The sequence below is a fragment of the Caloenas nicobarica genome, chromosome 4, assembly GCF_036013445.1.
Source record: "Caloenas nicobarica isolate bCalNic1 chromosome 4, bCalNic1.hap1, whole genome shotgun sequence".
Classification (NCBI taxonomy): Eukaryota; Metazoa; Chordata; class Aves; order Columbiformes; family Columbidae; genus Caloenas; species Caloenas nicobarica.
This window is the reverse complement of record NC_088248.1, coordinates 67493051-67509489: the sequence shown is the minus strand read 5'-3', so window position 1 is coordinate 67509489 and position 16439 is coordinate 67493051. Positions and strand designations below refer to the sequence as shown.

The 16439-nt window shown below is 38.6% G+C and overlaps 1 protein-coding gene across 5 annotated transcripts in view; it reads right to left on the bottom strand.

The window, feature by feature from the left end:
- Window positions 1-16439, bottom strand: part of SORCS2 (sortilin related VPS10 domain containing receptor 2) — a 605494-nt gene that overhangs the window by 27524 nt on the left and 561531 nt on the right. For all 5 annotated transcript variants that reach the window (XM_065633605.1, XM_065633601.1, XM_065633603.1 and 2 more), the window contains exons 15-19: window positions 8840-8960; window positions 7353-7486; window positions 6579-6707; window positions 4996-5167; window positions 1394-1580 (exon numbers count right to left, since the gene is read on the bottom strand). In XM_065633605.1, the coding sequence (XP_065489677.1) occupies window positions 1394-1580; window positions 4996-5167; window positions 6579-6707; window positions 7353-7486; window positions 8840-8960 (743 nt within the window). The remainder of the gene's footprint in view (window positions 1-1393; window positions 1581-4995; window positions 5168-6578; window positions 6708-7352; window positions 7487-8839; window positions 8961-16439) is intronic.

Below are 16439 nucleotides of genomic sequence, written 5' to 3'. Positions count from 1 at the left end.
TTTGGAGAAAGCACTCGTTCTGCTTTCTGTCAGGGCTTGCTACTGCTCGTCATTCTCTGAATGGAAAGAAGTTGTTCTCTCCAGAGAAAAGTATGCTACACAGAGTTTTTGCTGTTTGTTGCTTGTACAGAATTAGTGTTCCTGTATTTAATCTACTTCTCAGCACCTAGAAGCTCCTAAAAAGTAACGGCGAAGCCCTAAGTAATTTATCTGAGCTCTGTGGAGTTGTCAAATGATTCAAAAAACAAATGCAATGAAGAAACAGGTGATGAAACTGAGGCAGAGAATTTGATTCTGATCCTTTCCACTTGATTTTAATAGAAGACTGGCAATTAGCATTAATGGGCTGGGGTCCATCTGCTAATCAAAGCAGAACTGGAAACTCTGGACTCCAGGACTCTGACTAGCAAAATGCAGAAATATCTGCAGTCACCAGACAGACTGATATAAAGCACACGGATCTGTGCACAGCCTTGTATGTGGCTCCAGCAATTTCCACTGCTTTGGGATTAAGGTGGAAGGCAACACCACTCACAATAGAGGGAAACAGACACATGGAGAATGTGAGATGAGTATCTTTTCTTTCAATGTTCCTTTTTTCTGAATTTTTGACACATCTGAAAACAGGCAAAGCAATAGCTGTCTTGAATCTCAAAGGAAGAGGAAAATTCAGTTCCAGTTACGAGTTTTCTTCTTCATTTCAATTATGAGATGACTGAGGTACATTAAGCTTGCGATGGTGCATGATATTCCCTGTGCTGTGCTATTCTTTTATTTTAAGATTATTTGATGGGCTTTTTTAGGTCTTAATTAAGGAGAGGGAGAGAAGTCTAAGTCAACTAATACTGCCTGCCAACATGAGGTTATACCTCAGTACCACTTTAAAACTTTGTGAGAATTACCTACCTGAAATCTACATTCTAGTACTTTAATAAGTAGCCTGACGTTTAGAAACACTGAGATTTTCATTCTTTGTTAAAATCATGCAAGAGCTCACACGTCTCAACACGTCTGTTCGCTTGCTTCACACATCACCTAGAAGCTCCTAAGACGACACAGTCTGAAGTGTTAAATTTTAGCTGCTGAGACTGCCAATGGGGTCTAGATTCAGAAAGATGGATCAAACCTGAGATTTGAACTAAGGCATGCTTGCTATTTAAAAGATTAATACACCGTCCTTCTCCCAAATTCAAACAAAACTAACTTTGACCTCCTAATACATGAGGTTTACAAGCCTCTGCATTAACAGCATACAGCACTGCAAGATCGTATGAGGTTATTGAAAAAATATGTATTTTTCCTAATTATGACTCATAATTTTCTTTACTACTTCACAGTTGTCAGGAGGTTTTTATGCATAAGTAAGAATAAGAAAACCAGAGAGCTGATTTACAGTTGACTTGGATGAACACCACAGCCTCATCGTGCCCAGCCACATTCTCAGCCTTCACCGAGACACGGTAAATCCCAGGATTCTCATAGCGGTGACGGATGGGTTCTCCAGTCATCGTAAGGTTCACGTATATTGCCTTGAAGCCATCTCCAAGATCTACCTGGTATTTGGTATTCAATATATCACCCTAGAAGGAAAATAGATCAAAAATATTTTAAATGGCCAGAACCAAAATAGACAGGACACATTACTATAACCATTTCCCAAATTACAACACTATTTCAGCCACAACCAGATAGTTTGCAATAGCTGCGGTAAAGCCACTACACTCATGGCAAAGATTTTAGTGCAACAAATGCTGTGTGCATCATTAGGCGTAAGACTAACTTTCCACAGTAATGTGCTACCTTAAGATCAGACACCTCAGACCACTAACGAAGTTGTATGACATAGAAACCATCACTCCGGTTTTAATGCAGCTGGACATTAACAGGCAGGGCACCCCAAGTTTTGGAGTGATGCTCACATGATTGCAAGCAACTGAATATTGTTATTTTAGTGAATTACCACTCATCCAGGGAACGTCTAGTCTATACGATTATAAAGTAAAATTAACTAGTTTAGACCATCTACACAGCACTTTCTGTGTTATCAACTACACAGCCTTCAAGATCCAAGCTGGGATCCTTGCAGAGAGTTCTGCTGCATTATACAGAGCTACCAGAATGTCTAGAACTAACATAGTCTACTGCAAAATTATATGCATGCTTAATGAAGCAGATTATTGAGCTAAGTTTGGGCAAGGGTTTAAAAGTGCTGCCAAATAATTGTCATGTTAAACATCTCACACAATTTATAATTCACTGCATTTCTGCTAAGTGCTCCTTTAAATGACGCTGCTTTTCTAAACTCAGGCCTAAAATACTATGAGACTGATGCTGCTGTCAGAGGACAAACATATGCCCATCACTCATGTTGTCCCAGTGTGGCTGGTCAGGAGAGAAGTCGGGCCTCTGCTACGTGGACTGGCGATGTGGATGGAGTCAAAGGAAAATTCATTTTAGCTGCGAGCAGCAACACCTTCTCAATGCTACCGGCAGCACTGCTTTAGTGAGCTCCCCTGCTCCCTCAGTCCTCAGCAACATGTTCCTGCTCACTTGCCACAGTATATAGCCATCATAGTGCAATTAAAACAGGTTGCAGGGCCAGGCTGGACAGAAAATCCTCCGTACTGTGAAAACACAATGTTGGTTTAAAGATCTTCATTGCCTCTAGGAAAGGAACATATACTTCCATATGCTAGTCAGGTGACCTGAATGGTCATCAGAGCAGAGAAGGATTGACACCCATCAAAGTGTTCAAAAATCACTTCCCCATATGCCGCTCTCTGAAATAGGTTCATATCAAAATCGAATCCTAAAAGGCAGCACTAATGTAAAATCAAAGGAGACAAGAAAGGCTAGAACTGATATACCCTGGCACTACAAAGGGAAGGAAAACATACTATATCTCCTCCTCCTATTATTTTGCAGTTTGGTTGATTTTCTTCTGTTTTATCAGATGAAAGAGCATTGCTAATAATGTAACAGAATACCCATAATAAAGAACCTGTAGGGTTATCAAATACCTAAACAACATATTTCAACACACATAAAGGACCTTGAAAGCTTCTCCACTGTGAGTATTTTTTTTCAAGTAACATCTTTCTTTTGAGAACAGATGGGCAGAATTTAGCAGAGGAGATAATATGTTATTAAAGTTTAAAGCAGAAGAGATGTCTTCATGCCAGCAATGTGCCAGTAAGTGGAATCTCTTCAGATGACATTAGATTGCAAACAATTTGTGTTTGCTCTTTCTTATGCTAACAAGTAAACGTGTATTTTTTCCAGGTGAGACAGAAATCAGTGTTGAAAGCCAGTAGATGCAAGCTTCTCTTAATGTTTTTCCCCAGTGTAAAGATGAGAGTGCCGCCTAAAAAACACCAAGGCACTTCTCTTTTCCTGGCCAGGAAAGACAGAGAGGAGTGGACAGATGACAAAACAGTCACATAGGGAAAAGGCAGCTAAACTTAAAAGGAATCGGCACTTCCACTTCCATGCAAAACACATGATTGTTATGATATTATTTCTTCATACATTCAGCCAACAGAATTTGGGAAAAAGTCACTATAGTTATAAATTATTTTTATTATTATTTCTAAGGTCACTTATAAACTGCCCAAACATACCCAAAGCCTGCTTTCTTTACTACCAGATGTCTGGCCTTCCTGCACCTAGTATTATAGTTTGTATGAATGCATGTGCGTTCGTATCAACGAGTAAATTAATTTTGTTCAGCAGAGAAAGTGGTATGTTTTGGTTTATCCTATTAGGGCTGTTTCTTAAACTCAGGTATTGTTAAGAATTCTCATTAGACTTTTTTGTATAGATTAAATTCTAAGCAATGCACAGGGTATTTGAGTATAAACATTATTCTTTGCCATAGGGGGCAGCAAACTGCTACATTTCTTCTAAATCTGCCTTCCAGTTCAATGTATTGAGCAAAGACTTCATCAGAACACACTGCACAGGATTCCCATCAAGATCCCTGACTTCCGAAGATTTTTGAATAGTTTTAAAGTTTTTATGTATTACGACAGAGATTCGTGAAAGGTTCAGAACCTATATAGTAGGACAAAAAGTCAAACTGCCTAACAAAGTCATTAGAGTCCAAATTGCAACCAAATGTTCTATTCTTACAATAAACATTTCCAAACAAATTACAAAAAGAGAAGGCAGCATAACTTGCCACACAACTGTTGAGGCACTGCAAGCATTGGGACGCAGAGCCTGCGAAGCATTAAGCAGCCTGGTGTTCTGCACGTAACCTTCTTGATTCCATTACAGAAATAAATCCCAAGTGCCCGATTTATATCGCACAGGTTTGCCAAAATGTGTGAACTTTGTTCAATTTCTTGCAAATCAGTGGGGTTAGCCAGGAAGTACAATAGTCCTGTAACCTGAGCACAACAGTTAGAGCCTAATACTAAAAAGCATGAGGAAACATACCCATGGCAAACAATTCATCTAAAAGTTACTTGCTGTCTTTGATCAGGGCCTTAAGACATTGTCTCTCAATAAACAGAAAAAACCCATATATTTGGCAACACAACTAATATACAGTAAATGTTCTTATGCTGTGCTATTCACTGATTTCTCTAAAGCTTTTCTTGATTTCTTTCTGAAAGGCAAATTCTCAAAAACAGTTAGAAGATTAAATGTTCTCTGCGTTTCTTTTCTTCTCCGATACAGCTGCTGAAATGTTTAGTCCAAGGAGACTTGGGTAATTTAGTTCCTTTGATTTTAAAAAAAGTCGATACCTTTAAGGTATCACGACTGACCACACTGCTAAGGAGACAAATCCTGTTTCGTGGAAATAACTTGGTGGTTCACTGAACTTACTGGATTATGTGATTCATTTCAAAACAAAAGTTTCAATATTTGGAGAGTCATTTGTCTTTGTTTCAAGCACAACTTAATCTCATTCAGCAGCAAAACAGGTAGGAGAGAAAGGAACCATAAAAACAGTGAGGAAACTTTCATAAAGCAAATGTTCATTGCTACCTGCTCCTGTCTGACGATGAAGGTGACATCTTCTCCAGGCTTAACAGCCAGGCTTTCTTCTCCGATGCTGATCTGAAGTCCCTTGGGAGCAGTCAATGGACACATATGCTGTGCTAAGTTCTGCTGCAGGTCTACGCCACCTTCACACACATTAGAAACAACTTTCCTGTACCTGCAAAAACCAGTAAGCAGCGAGCACAATGAATCAGAGGAGAGCAGGAGAATGCCATCAGAGACACTGAATGTGAGTTTGATGGTCGCTGATGAATATTCCTTGGGTTCACAAACAGACAAGATAGCTGATCAAAACCAACTCACGATGCAAATACTTTGACGACAGACATTGCTTTTACTGAGTAAAACCTGTTGAAGAAAGACAGTGTGGAGCATGATGAAGATTTCACTTGTGTGCATTGGAAGAGTCTGCCTTTTCAAATTTAGAAACATGTCTGACCAGCCCTCCAGGAGCTAGACAGTCTGCCGACCTCTCTGCCATACTCTTTCTTAGCATTAAATGGTCTTCAATGATCTAGAGGTCTTGGTTCAAACCCCAAAGATCAGGAAGAAAATAGATCAAGCAGCTTCTGCATTAACCCAGAACCAATTGCTTATCAGCTGGTCTCAAAGCTATGCACTTCTTAAAACACTTAAAGCATTTATTTAACATAACAGTACAAAGAATGACAAGCCTAACACTTTTAAAGAATAATTAAATACTTGGATGTGTACAGTAATTGTTTACGGATCAGTTTCACTCAGGTATGTTATTTTTAAACATCCTTTAAAATCGGAGTCAGATTTCACCCTTTTGAATTCCTATTCTGTATATCACAGCTGTCAGCCACAACCCAAAAGGCATCATTTTCCTTGGTAAGGCAAATATACATAGTGACTGTGATTCTATTGCCAGATTTGACATTTCATCATTTGGTTCTCATCTCTACAACCGACAGAGATGATGTTATGATAAGCCAGAATAGATGCCAGCTGCAAGTTATTCTCAGCACAGACGTCAGACTACATTGTAGTATATATTCTATGTGGTATTGTTTACAGTTAGTAAAGCTTTCCTTTGATTCTGAGTGTCCCATCTGGGCAGGAAAAGAATCTATTCTTCACAGAACTCCTTACCCCCATAGAAGTGAGAGACTGGGAAGTTCTGTGAGATGTTACTGACTCCTCAGAGTTATTCATTGGATTCAAATTGAAAATTGCTCTGAACTCACGAATGGGCTAAAAAAAAAAAAAGAAAGGCTTTGAAAGGACATTCCTATCGGAAGTGTAGCAATGTTTACAAAATGCATTTATAAAACAAAAAATGAAAATACTGGGAACAAGACAGCTCCCCCTCTTCTCAAATGCATTAGATTTTGAACTGCTGCAAACATGTGAAATAACACTTCTCTTTCATTACTCTGTAGGAAGCTTTTGCACATGCTCCAAGTCAGAACTCTTGCATTTTCCATTTTTTTACAGTTTGCCTTATTTACATTTCCTTAAAACCACTTTTGTTGCCCTTGGTTGGACCGTTGTCCCCTGCTCTGTAAGTCACTGCAAGCCAGTTAAACACAAGATCAGCTTACCCAGTGCTGCTGGTGTACGCCTGCCCCAGCACACAGTCTTCAGGAGGTGCTTCTGGGTTAAACCAAAAGTCGGCAAAGCATTTGCTAGATTCTGACTTCAGAGGTGCAGAGCGCTCAAACCCATAATCACTGAAAGACATTAACACCAAGGGTGTTACTATTCCCACTTCATTCAGCAGTATAATTGGTGGTGGATGAGGCTACTTTTTTAAGAGTAAGAAGATTTTTTAAATATCATTCTAGCAGCTGAACATACAAGTTCGTTAAGCCAGTTCTGTTCTAATTTCAATGGGAGTTGTGTACACCTGGGGGAAAAATTAGTTGTAATTACTTTGACGGTTTTGCAAAATTAACTCTCTTGGGAGCATAGATTTTTAAAAGGTTTCCTTTGCTACTCAGACCAACATGTTTCTTCTTCTTTCGTGTGTGTGTGTTTGTTTGGTTTTTTGGTTTGTTTTTTGTTTGTTTGTTTTCTTCTTTTTTCTTCATTTACAAATAGAAAGGGTTTGCATGCCTTATAAATCGATCCAATGGTCATTTTTCAAGTCTTGATAAATAGGGAAAAGCATCAGGATTTGTTCAGTCAGGTGGAACAAACACTTAAAACATGAGAATGTTTTTAAACAATGGGAAACACAAAACCAACCTCTTATTCCAATTACTTGTTGCCTATTTGTTTATACATGGCTATGTGGGAGACGGGCAAAAGGAGGAGCTGAAACCTTTAATAACTATTCACTAGAAATACATCAAAAGCTCCACAGACAGACTCACCATAAGAAATCAGAGTTCACGCATTCACAAACTTTGGATGTGAGAGCTGATGTGAAACTTCTCCCTTTAATGCACCATGATGAAATCTTTCTCTTCCGAAAACTCCTTTGCTGGCCCATGATGCAACGATCACCCTGAAAATCAAAGCACCAGATTTATTGCACAATGTAACCTACATCACACAGACATGACCTTATGTTGTCATGAGAAAGGCTGGCCTTGCTGCCAAGAAACTTGCTGCCATAAACTTGTATCAACTCTTTCATATTCAAATGTTTGGGTATACAAAGCTCTCATAGTCACTGTCATCCACTAATGGGCCATTATGGAGTTGCAACGTACACTATATCTCAGGGCACAAATCCAAAAATGTATATGAAAATTTCAAATGGAATTTAACCCATGTCATGTGTGCACAATCTAGGCACAACCCTATAATTGACCATTTAAAAATTCAGTGTGGATGCAGATGGCTGAAGTTCTGTCTAAATCACTATGCCTCATGTCAGCAGTCAACACAAATTACCAACCATGTGGACACAGGTAGAATGAAGACTATCTGAACACACTCCACTTGTAATTGGGCAGCTTCAAGTACGCTAAGTCATTTTACTAGTTTCTAATTTCTGAAAGACGTTTCAGTGCCAATATCCCAGGATACTGTTATCCTTTGGGCTCAGATCTGTATAACATTCTTCCTAAATACACACCATTCTCAAAAAAGAAGTGTAAAATTAGGGATGATAATCAGCAAATGAGAGCTGGAAAGCTGGAATAACACAGAATAGTACACAAAAAAACCCCCAAACCAAACAGCTCTGCAGAGAGTGAGAGAACAAATGTAGCGGAAGAAGCACAAGCATAATAATCAGAATGATTGTGAATAAATATGACATATTACATATAATGTAAAACATTCCCCTCACATTGGTCTCTTTAATCAATACATTGTATAGAGAATGTAGCTTCCCAAAATTGGATTTGGCCAGAGCACCAGGATTAGCACAGCCTTATTGCATTACTGCAAAAATTGTATTGCCCAAAACAACTGGACTCCATTACATGACCGGTCCACTGAGATCCTAAATTACTTCTGGGATGGGCTTTACTTATGGCAATTTATATATGAGTAGAGTATGTGGTCAGGAAGTTGGCAGAACATACGACTGCATGTTGAAATTGCTTCAATCAATATTACACGTTGTAGATTATGGTATATGTTTCATAAGACAGAAGGACCACCTATTATTATGGCAGACCACCAGATATACTTCTGCTTTTCCAAGAACATGGATCACACAACCACAGGGGGACAAAATCCTCCTTCATTTTAAACTACTGTAAAATCAGCAAATACCAACATAAGGAGATCAAAGCTGGAGATGTAGCATCCAAATTCTATTTGAAAACATTTTCCTAGCACAGAGTTTTATGTGAATCTGAAAGCTATGGAAAAGTTGCAGCAGGTAACATAAGACCATGAATACCTGTAGATTTGTGAGGTCCCAAGATTCATAGTCATCATCAGTGCACTCCCTCGGGAAGGATGGTCTGAAGTCCACCTTCACCAGTTCCCAGTCCGAACGGTAGCTAATATGTCCAAAGACTCTGAACAAAAAGATCAAAAGTAAAATCTCACTGGAAAGAAATACCATACATCTGAGATTCCAGTTTTCAGTTCTAGTTTTTTCTTTGGTCATGGTTCCCTACTAAAAGGTCCCTGGTTAATTTTTCTTCCACTTTTATTCCTCTTCATATAAAACCTATCTAATTAGAAAACATTTGTCAATTGTCTGTGAAACTTTACAATTTAAAAATATAGCTCATAGATTAGAAATTTTTTCCCCAGAAAACTATGCAGAAATTTAATTGGAAAGATACTACTTCTTCTAATTTGGAACCCAATATTTTGTCTGTTATCTTGTTATATGATACATACAGGGCTCTCAGATTTTGACAGTGAGCTCAGATCAGGGAGCAGAACCCAGGATCATCGGATTGAATTTCCAGCTTTTTCATTCATCGCTTATGATTGTGGTGCAACTTCCTCAGTTCTTTTGTTGGTTGGTTTGTTTGTTTTTTAAAGTTCTACAGATTTCAGACAGCAGTTTGCTATTGTTTAAACTCACAGCAGTATCATGAAATTGTGTTCATTTCTAAGGAATACACTGCATCTACACATTCTGCTGAAGAACTGTGAGTCTCCATTTCGGATAGCTCAATGTAAAACAAAAACCAGCCACAAACTGTAAATTTCTTTTTGAAAAAGAAAAAAAAAAAGAAAAAAGAAAAAAGAAAAAAGAAATCTCATTGCTTTAAAAACCAAGCTGCACTTTCAAAGCAGCCAACATTTTCAAAGTCAGAATATTTATTTCCAAAACAAAATGGGTAAGTATGACATCCAGCAACAAATTAGAAAAAATAAAGACTGTATTTAGGCAAAAGTCAAATGTATTTGTGGTTTGTATCAGGCTTATGTGGCTCACTTGCCAAAGAATTTAAGGTTGATTCTGAAGCCAACAGTTTCTGTGCAGTTCATACTGCACAGAGTTCATACTCCAAGCTTAAGCAGCATTCTCCAAACTAATTCATTCCTTTTGTTTTCCCCTCACTTTTGTCCAAATCCAGACAGAGCAGGAATGGTACAGTTTTGCTAAAAGCACTCTGCTGTGCACAGTCATTTCTCTTGTCCCGAATACCAGGTTCAAAGGGGAACTGGGGTAGACCAGAAATGAGGAAATGCTGGATTCTCTGCAGCACAGAGGCAACATCATCACACTAATCATCTTCCCTGGCAGATGGATGTAGAGCACTGAAGTCTACCGAAGAGGCTGAAAATTAGTCACGAAGACTAAAGATGTGCAGTGATTTGTCCCTTTCTTTTCTGGTGTCTTTGCTTCTCAGCCATAGCACAGAAATATCTCTATGCTATGGTCCATCTCACTCACATTATCATGACTGAACAATCCATGCTTAAGGAAACTTCACCATCAGAAGTGCGCTTAATTAAACAGAAACACACGCTTTTAGTTTACACGTCTTACTCTTGTAAAGCTCTGAGATTAGAGGACTTGGATCATCTGTTTTCTTTCCATCTACTCACAGCTCAGAAGTAGAAACAATACACAAAAACTAAAAAATGTGGCTCAGTCCACTAGCTGTTTGTGCACATAGGTGTGTGGTCTCACTTTTCCCACCAAGACCTATAGGTTTGATTCCTTTTTCTGGTTCATCTGCATCCTGAGAGCTGCTGTCACCATATATGCTTTATTCACTTGTAGTTACATATGCGATAAAGTGACTACTTAGGTGGTCTCATGCTTTTTCCACAATGTGTGCTTCAATATGACTGGCTTTGCTGACAGGTATGAAGTGTCTTTTGCATGCTAAATATTTGTACCTTTCTGTACCTTTTTTTTTTAAAATATTTTTTCTCCATACTAACATAAGGCAGACTTGACCATGTGCTTATGCAGCTACCTACCTCAGTGAATGCTTCTGCAGACACCACAAAACTGTAAAATTTGGTTACATTTCTTTTATTAACCATTTATCAACAAATATGTCCAAGTGCAAGGAGCCAAGTCCTGTCAAAGCTTCACTCCTGACTTAAGGAAAGTATTTTCTATGGAACAAATGAAATTTTCTTCACTCGTGTTAGCTGTCTCAGGCAGATTAGTCAGGAAAGAAGAAAGGAGATGGTGGTTTGAGTTCAACGCAGAACAGAATACTGAAATTCTCCTGAAAGTATAAAACAAGATCTCTTAACTATTAATAATCGTCTTTGAGACCTCACAGAAGATGATGCTGATTCCAGATGACTACTATAGAAAGGGAAACATTTCACCTATATTTATATACACACACATATATACTTGTGTATATATAACCATATATATAAACCAACAAAACAGGACCCAGGGAGTTACGGAATTAATTTTGATATCTACAAAGATACCAAACAAATTTTGAAGCTATCCACTTTTAAGCACTTTGGAGATAATTAAAATTATAACTAACAGCCACCATGGATTTGTCAAAACAAAATCATGTAAACTAATGTAATTTACTTCTTTTAAGGGGTAACTGGCTTAGTGCATAAAGGAAGGGAGAAAATGTAGCATATTTTGACCTCTGTTAAAACTGCTATGCAATTCCAGCTGATACCGTCTCAAGTTAAAAAGGAAAACAGCAGTGCTGATACAATAATTGTAATGAAGAATGACAGTACATTTCAATCCATTTTCAAAAAGTAGTTATCAAATGGGGAAATATTTTGAGATACATACCACAAAGATATGATGGGTCCACAGTCAATATTTTCATTAACATTGATGTGGTCAAATAAGAACACACACAAAATTCTGCAGAGAATACAGAAGGAAGGGAGCAGACACTGACTGATGGAAACAATGGTCAGAAATCAACACGATTAAATACTCCAAAACCAATTGCCAAAAGTACTCCTGGGCGGTGGGGGGGTGCAGAACCAGAAAACAAAACCACACAGCAAAGGTGCTAGACCAAAATGGTGAATAACTTTCAAATATTGAAGAACAGGCTTGGGGAATTCTGGGTAATTAAAATACAAATGCAATGTTGTTGTAAAAGAAGAAAGACTAACTCTAGGTTGTGTTCTGAACTGGAAAACAGAAGAGATGGAGGTAATTGTTTTGAGAAACTTGGCACTGGTGGAGCCTCTGGAAGTCTATGGTGTCTAATTTTGGATGCTATATGCACATTTACACACCCACTAGAAAGGAAGAGGGGCAAGGATGACTCATAAGCTTCTCAGAAAATGTAACCAATGAAGTAAGATTGAAAGAGTTGTTTTTTTCTCTGATAAAGATAAACCTGAGAAGTGCAACAAAATGTCTTCAGTTTTTTTATAGATTGAAGAGTTGTCTTCAAAGGGACCTGGAAAGCAGGCAAAAAGAGAGGAAGGAAAATGATCAATAAACTTAAAAGATATAGCTGCATAATTCTCTCCTTCTCCTCAGCACTGGTGAGGCCACATCTGGAATACCATGTCCAGTTCTGGGCTCCCCAGTTAAGGAAGGACAAGGAATTGCAGGAGAGAATCTTGTCCAGAGCTACAAAGATGATCATGGGTCTGAAGCATCTTTTTTAAGAGGAGAGACTGAGAGAACTGGGTCTGTTCAGCCTGGAGAAGAGAAGGCTGAGAGGGGATCTCATCAATGTCTATAAATATCTCAATGGTGGATGTTAAGAGGATGGGACCAGACTCCTTTCAGTGGTGCCCCGCGATAGGATGAGGGGCAACGGGCACAGACTGAAGCACAGGAAGTTCCATTTGAATATGAGGAAAAACTTCTTTACTTTGAGGGTACCGGAATCCTGGAACAGGCTGCCCAGAGAGTCTCCTTGTGGAGCCTCCTTGTCTGGAGACATTCAAAACCCGCCTGGACGTGATCCTGTGCAATCTACTCTAGGTGAATCTGCTTTAGCAGGTGGGTTGGAGAGATGATCTTCCAATGCCACTTCCAACCCCAACCATTCCATGATTCTGCATAAGGGCAATGCTTCAATGGGTGAACTATAAGCCTCTCCCCCTGTGGATTTTTAGCAAAATACAGGAATAACTTTTCTGCCTGTTGGTCCAGTCTCTTGCAAAAAGAGACTCATTTCCGTTATGTCTGTTCTGATTCTCCAGACCATGTTCTGACAGAGCACAGTAACTGCAACACTGATTGCACCATTCTTTGGCTTAAGTAAAAATTCTGAGATTCGAGGAAGTGTCCCAGCACAGGCACAAACCCCATGAAAAATGCAGCCATAGAGCTTCGTAATTCCTTGAGCAAATTTCCCAAGGAATCCAGCACCCAACATGCACCCACCTTAGCAAACTGCTCGAAAAAAAGGCTTAATGATAATTAATGCTGTTGCTGCAGAAACACCTGTTGCCCTATTGAAGACAGGGTTTTGCAGACACATCAAAAGAGCCCATTTAAGTGTATTGCCAAATATCACTAGAATAAAAAGAAGTATTTTTCCAAAGTAAGAAAGAAAGTAATGTATTAAGTAGGATTCAATGGATTAGACAAAAATATTAGCTACAATAAAGCAATACACAACAGAAATAACAATCTGATTGCTCAGGTGCAAAATATATATGTCCAATAAATTCACATGAATTGAAAAAGCTGGAATGGTGCAGCAAGTGTAACTGATTATTAGAAGTTAAATACCAAGATGATAGTAATTCATAAGCTACTAAACCCTTCCTCTTGATTAATTATATTTCATTAGAAAGCCAGCAAATCAATTCTGTTGAAACTATGAAAGATGATGCTGTGATAAATAATTTTTGAAAGAAATTCCAATTACCTTGGAAATTCATTTACTTTTATTTGCAAGAATTCAGGATCCATAATTTTAACTTCAGTAGTTCAGTTGCCATAACAACTTTGTACATTTGTTCCTAGTTCATTTATGGGCACATCATTTTTTAATTTGATTGCATCATTTGATAGCTAAGACAGTTTAATGCAGTTTTTAAGCTAACTCATTTAAACTATTTGCTGGAGGATTGCTGGTTATTTCTGTTCCTGATAAGGCTCATAATCAGGCGGAGCTAATTTAACAGAAATTATATGCAATGATAACCTCTTCCAGTAAACTCATGTTTCCATTCAATAGAAAATACGACCTATTCAATAGATGTTCTTAGTTCAGATGAGCAGTAACAGCTGTGTCGCCTGCTGGCTGTGGCACTTGTAGACCATCTGACTGAAGCTGTGATGGTGCTGATGCTGGAGACACCCAAAGACTTATCAGGTGAACATTCAGCTTCCATGGCTTCATTCCAGAGAAAGAAGCCCGATTTTGACAACACACTGCTCATCTCAGATGTCACGGACATCTTTCTATAGCCACTACACTTGCCTTCCTCTTTAGATTTTGTGCTGTGCTCTTCAGGACTTTGTTCATAGGGTTTAACGGCATTAAAACATTCTTTGTCAAGCAGATGAATTTCAGGTATAGTGTCCCATATCATGGTGTATATATATTAAGACGCTCCTTGGGCAACTTCTTGTGTAATAAAATTGTGATGGTTCACCTTTGAGCTGTTAGCCTTGCTGTCTCTGGACAAACAAAATGGCTTTGAGCAGCCTGATGTCCCCACTAGATACCCAGAGCAGCACAGCTGAACCTGTAACAGTTTTGCTTTACTGCCGAATATGCGAGAACACTCAAAGACTTCAGAGTGGTGGAACTGATCCCACTGTACTAACCCACCACGGTCATGAAGACAGCACATGTGGAATTTATTCAGATGTTTAACACAGTAACTTAAGTTGTCCAAGTTTTGCAGTCGTACTGAGGACTAGTGATGACAACTGTGTGATGCATAGCTACTTTTGTTTGAAACCGGATGCCTCGTCCATTTTAGACATGCTGCTTTAATCTCCCAAGTGCTGCATTGGCTTTTGCTCTCCTCTATGTGACTTTGTCATCAACCATGATGTTTGAAACAGTGTGCTGCTCAAGTAGCAGAATTTATCTGCACAGTCCTGTACTGCCCTGTTGACGCACTGTGCTATCTTGGCATGCCAGCTGGGGGTGGAACAGGTACCAACAATAAAGCCTAGGGTTTGAACCAGAATCAGGTGATGTGGGCAACATCAGTGGCTCTATCTTGGATAACATGTCTAATTTCTTCTGGACAGCACCTAAGCAAAGATGTCCAACTATGTGCAAAAATGACACTCTTTGTGGACCTAAACCTTGAACACCCAACAGTGGGCATCTGATCAAGCTGGGAAAGGAAACCAGCCTCTCAGAAATGCTAATTAATTATTTTAACAACTTTCAGTCTGTCTCACGGAAAGTAGTCATCTAAATGGAAGCTGTTACAGAGCTATACTAAAAAGTGGTACTTAGATCTTGTTCCCCCTATAAGGCTTCCTCTCCTGTAGTAAATCATATTAGTACCAATCACAATTGTCAGTGAACTTACCGTACTGTTAAAATATTTTTTTAACTGTCACACCTTGATTATTTTATAACACAATTGCAATTTCAGATTGAACACTTAATCCACATCATAGTTCACTAGATATCAGAGGTCATTTACATTAAAACAGGAGCAACTTTCTAAGCTGCCTTTTGTCTAAAAGGAACTGTGTGTTAGAAGTTTCTTGTCAATTTATGGTGAACTCGAAGAGCCAAGTCCTTTGCTTCACTTAGACCTTTACTACAAATGATGACAAGGTAACTGAAAAAGCAAATAAATGTGACAATCTTCTTTTTCTTTTGCCTGTTATACTTCAGTATTATTACAGTGCCTTTGAACATACAGCAAGACACAAGACCTCTCCATGCCAAAATTTGTAAAGAAATTACCAAGTTGAAGGAGGAAAGTGATGAGGTCGTGGCATGGAAAGATGTGCTTTACTTGTAGTGCAACCACTGCCATCAGGTAGTGTTCTCCTTATCTCACAGAAACAGTAACATCATTTAGGAAAGATTTTCAAGCGGATGTGAGTTGGAAGAGCAGGTTAGCCATGACTATGCTTACAGTACTATTTAAAGCCTACCATTTTCAAAAAGAAAATGACAGACAAATCTTATGATAGACATGCTTTCCTCCTAACAGTTGTCTTTGCTTCCTTTACAACATTGTAAAATCAACAAAAATCAAATAAGTCAAAGGGTTCATACTAGTAAAGTGGATGAAAGTAATGTAAGATTCAAGCTGCAGTCTACTATACATCAAGATAATAATTCTGCATATTTTTCTAATTCCCCAAAAGAATGCAACAAAGGTCACATTTTCAGTTACCTTCCTAAATTGTAACTACAGAAATGATGAATGCTTCCACGTGCAAAAGGAGACCCCTGCCTACATAAAGCAACTCTGCATAAACAGTGCTTGTGTACACAACAGATCATGTGCAAATATGCTGAGACACTTATGATTTAAGTGCCTTAAGCTACAAACACATGCATATACTTATAGCATTGAAGAGTAGTGTTTTGTGGGTCAGGTGGTTTTTTTTCTTTTCTTTTCTTTTTTTTTTTTCCCCTCCTTGGTTTGGTTTGGCTGCCAAAGTGAAAAATGAG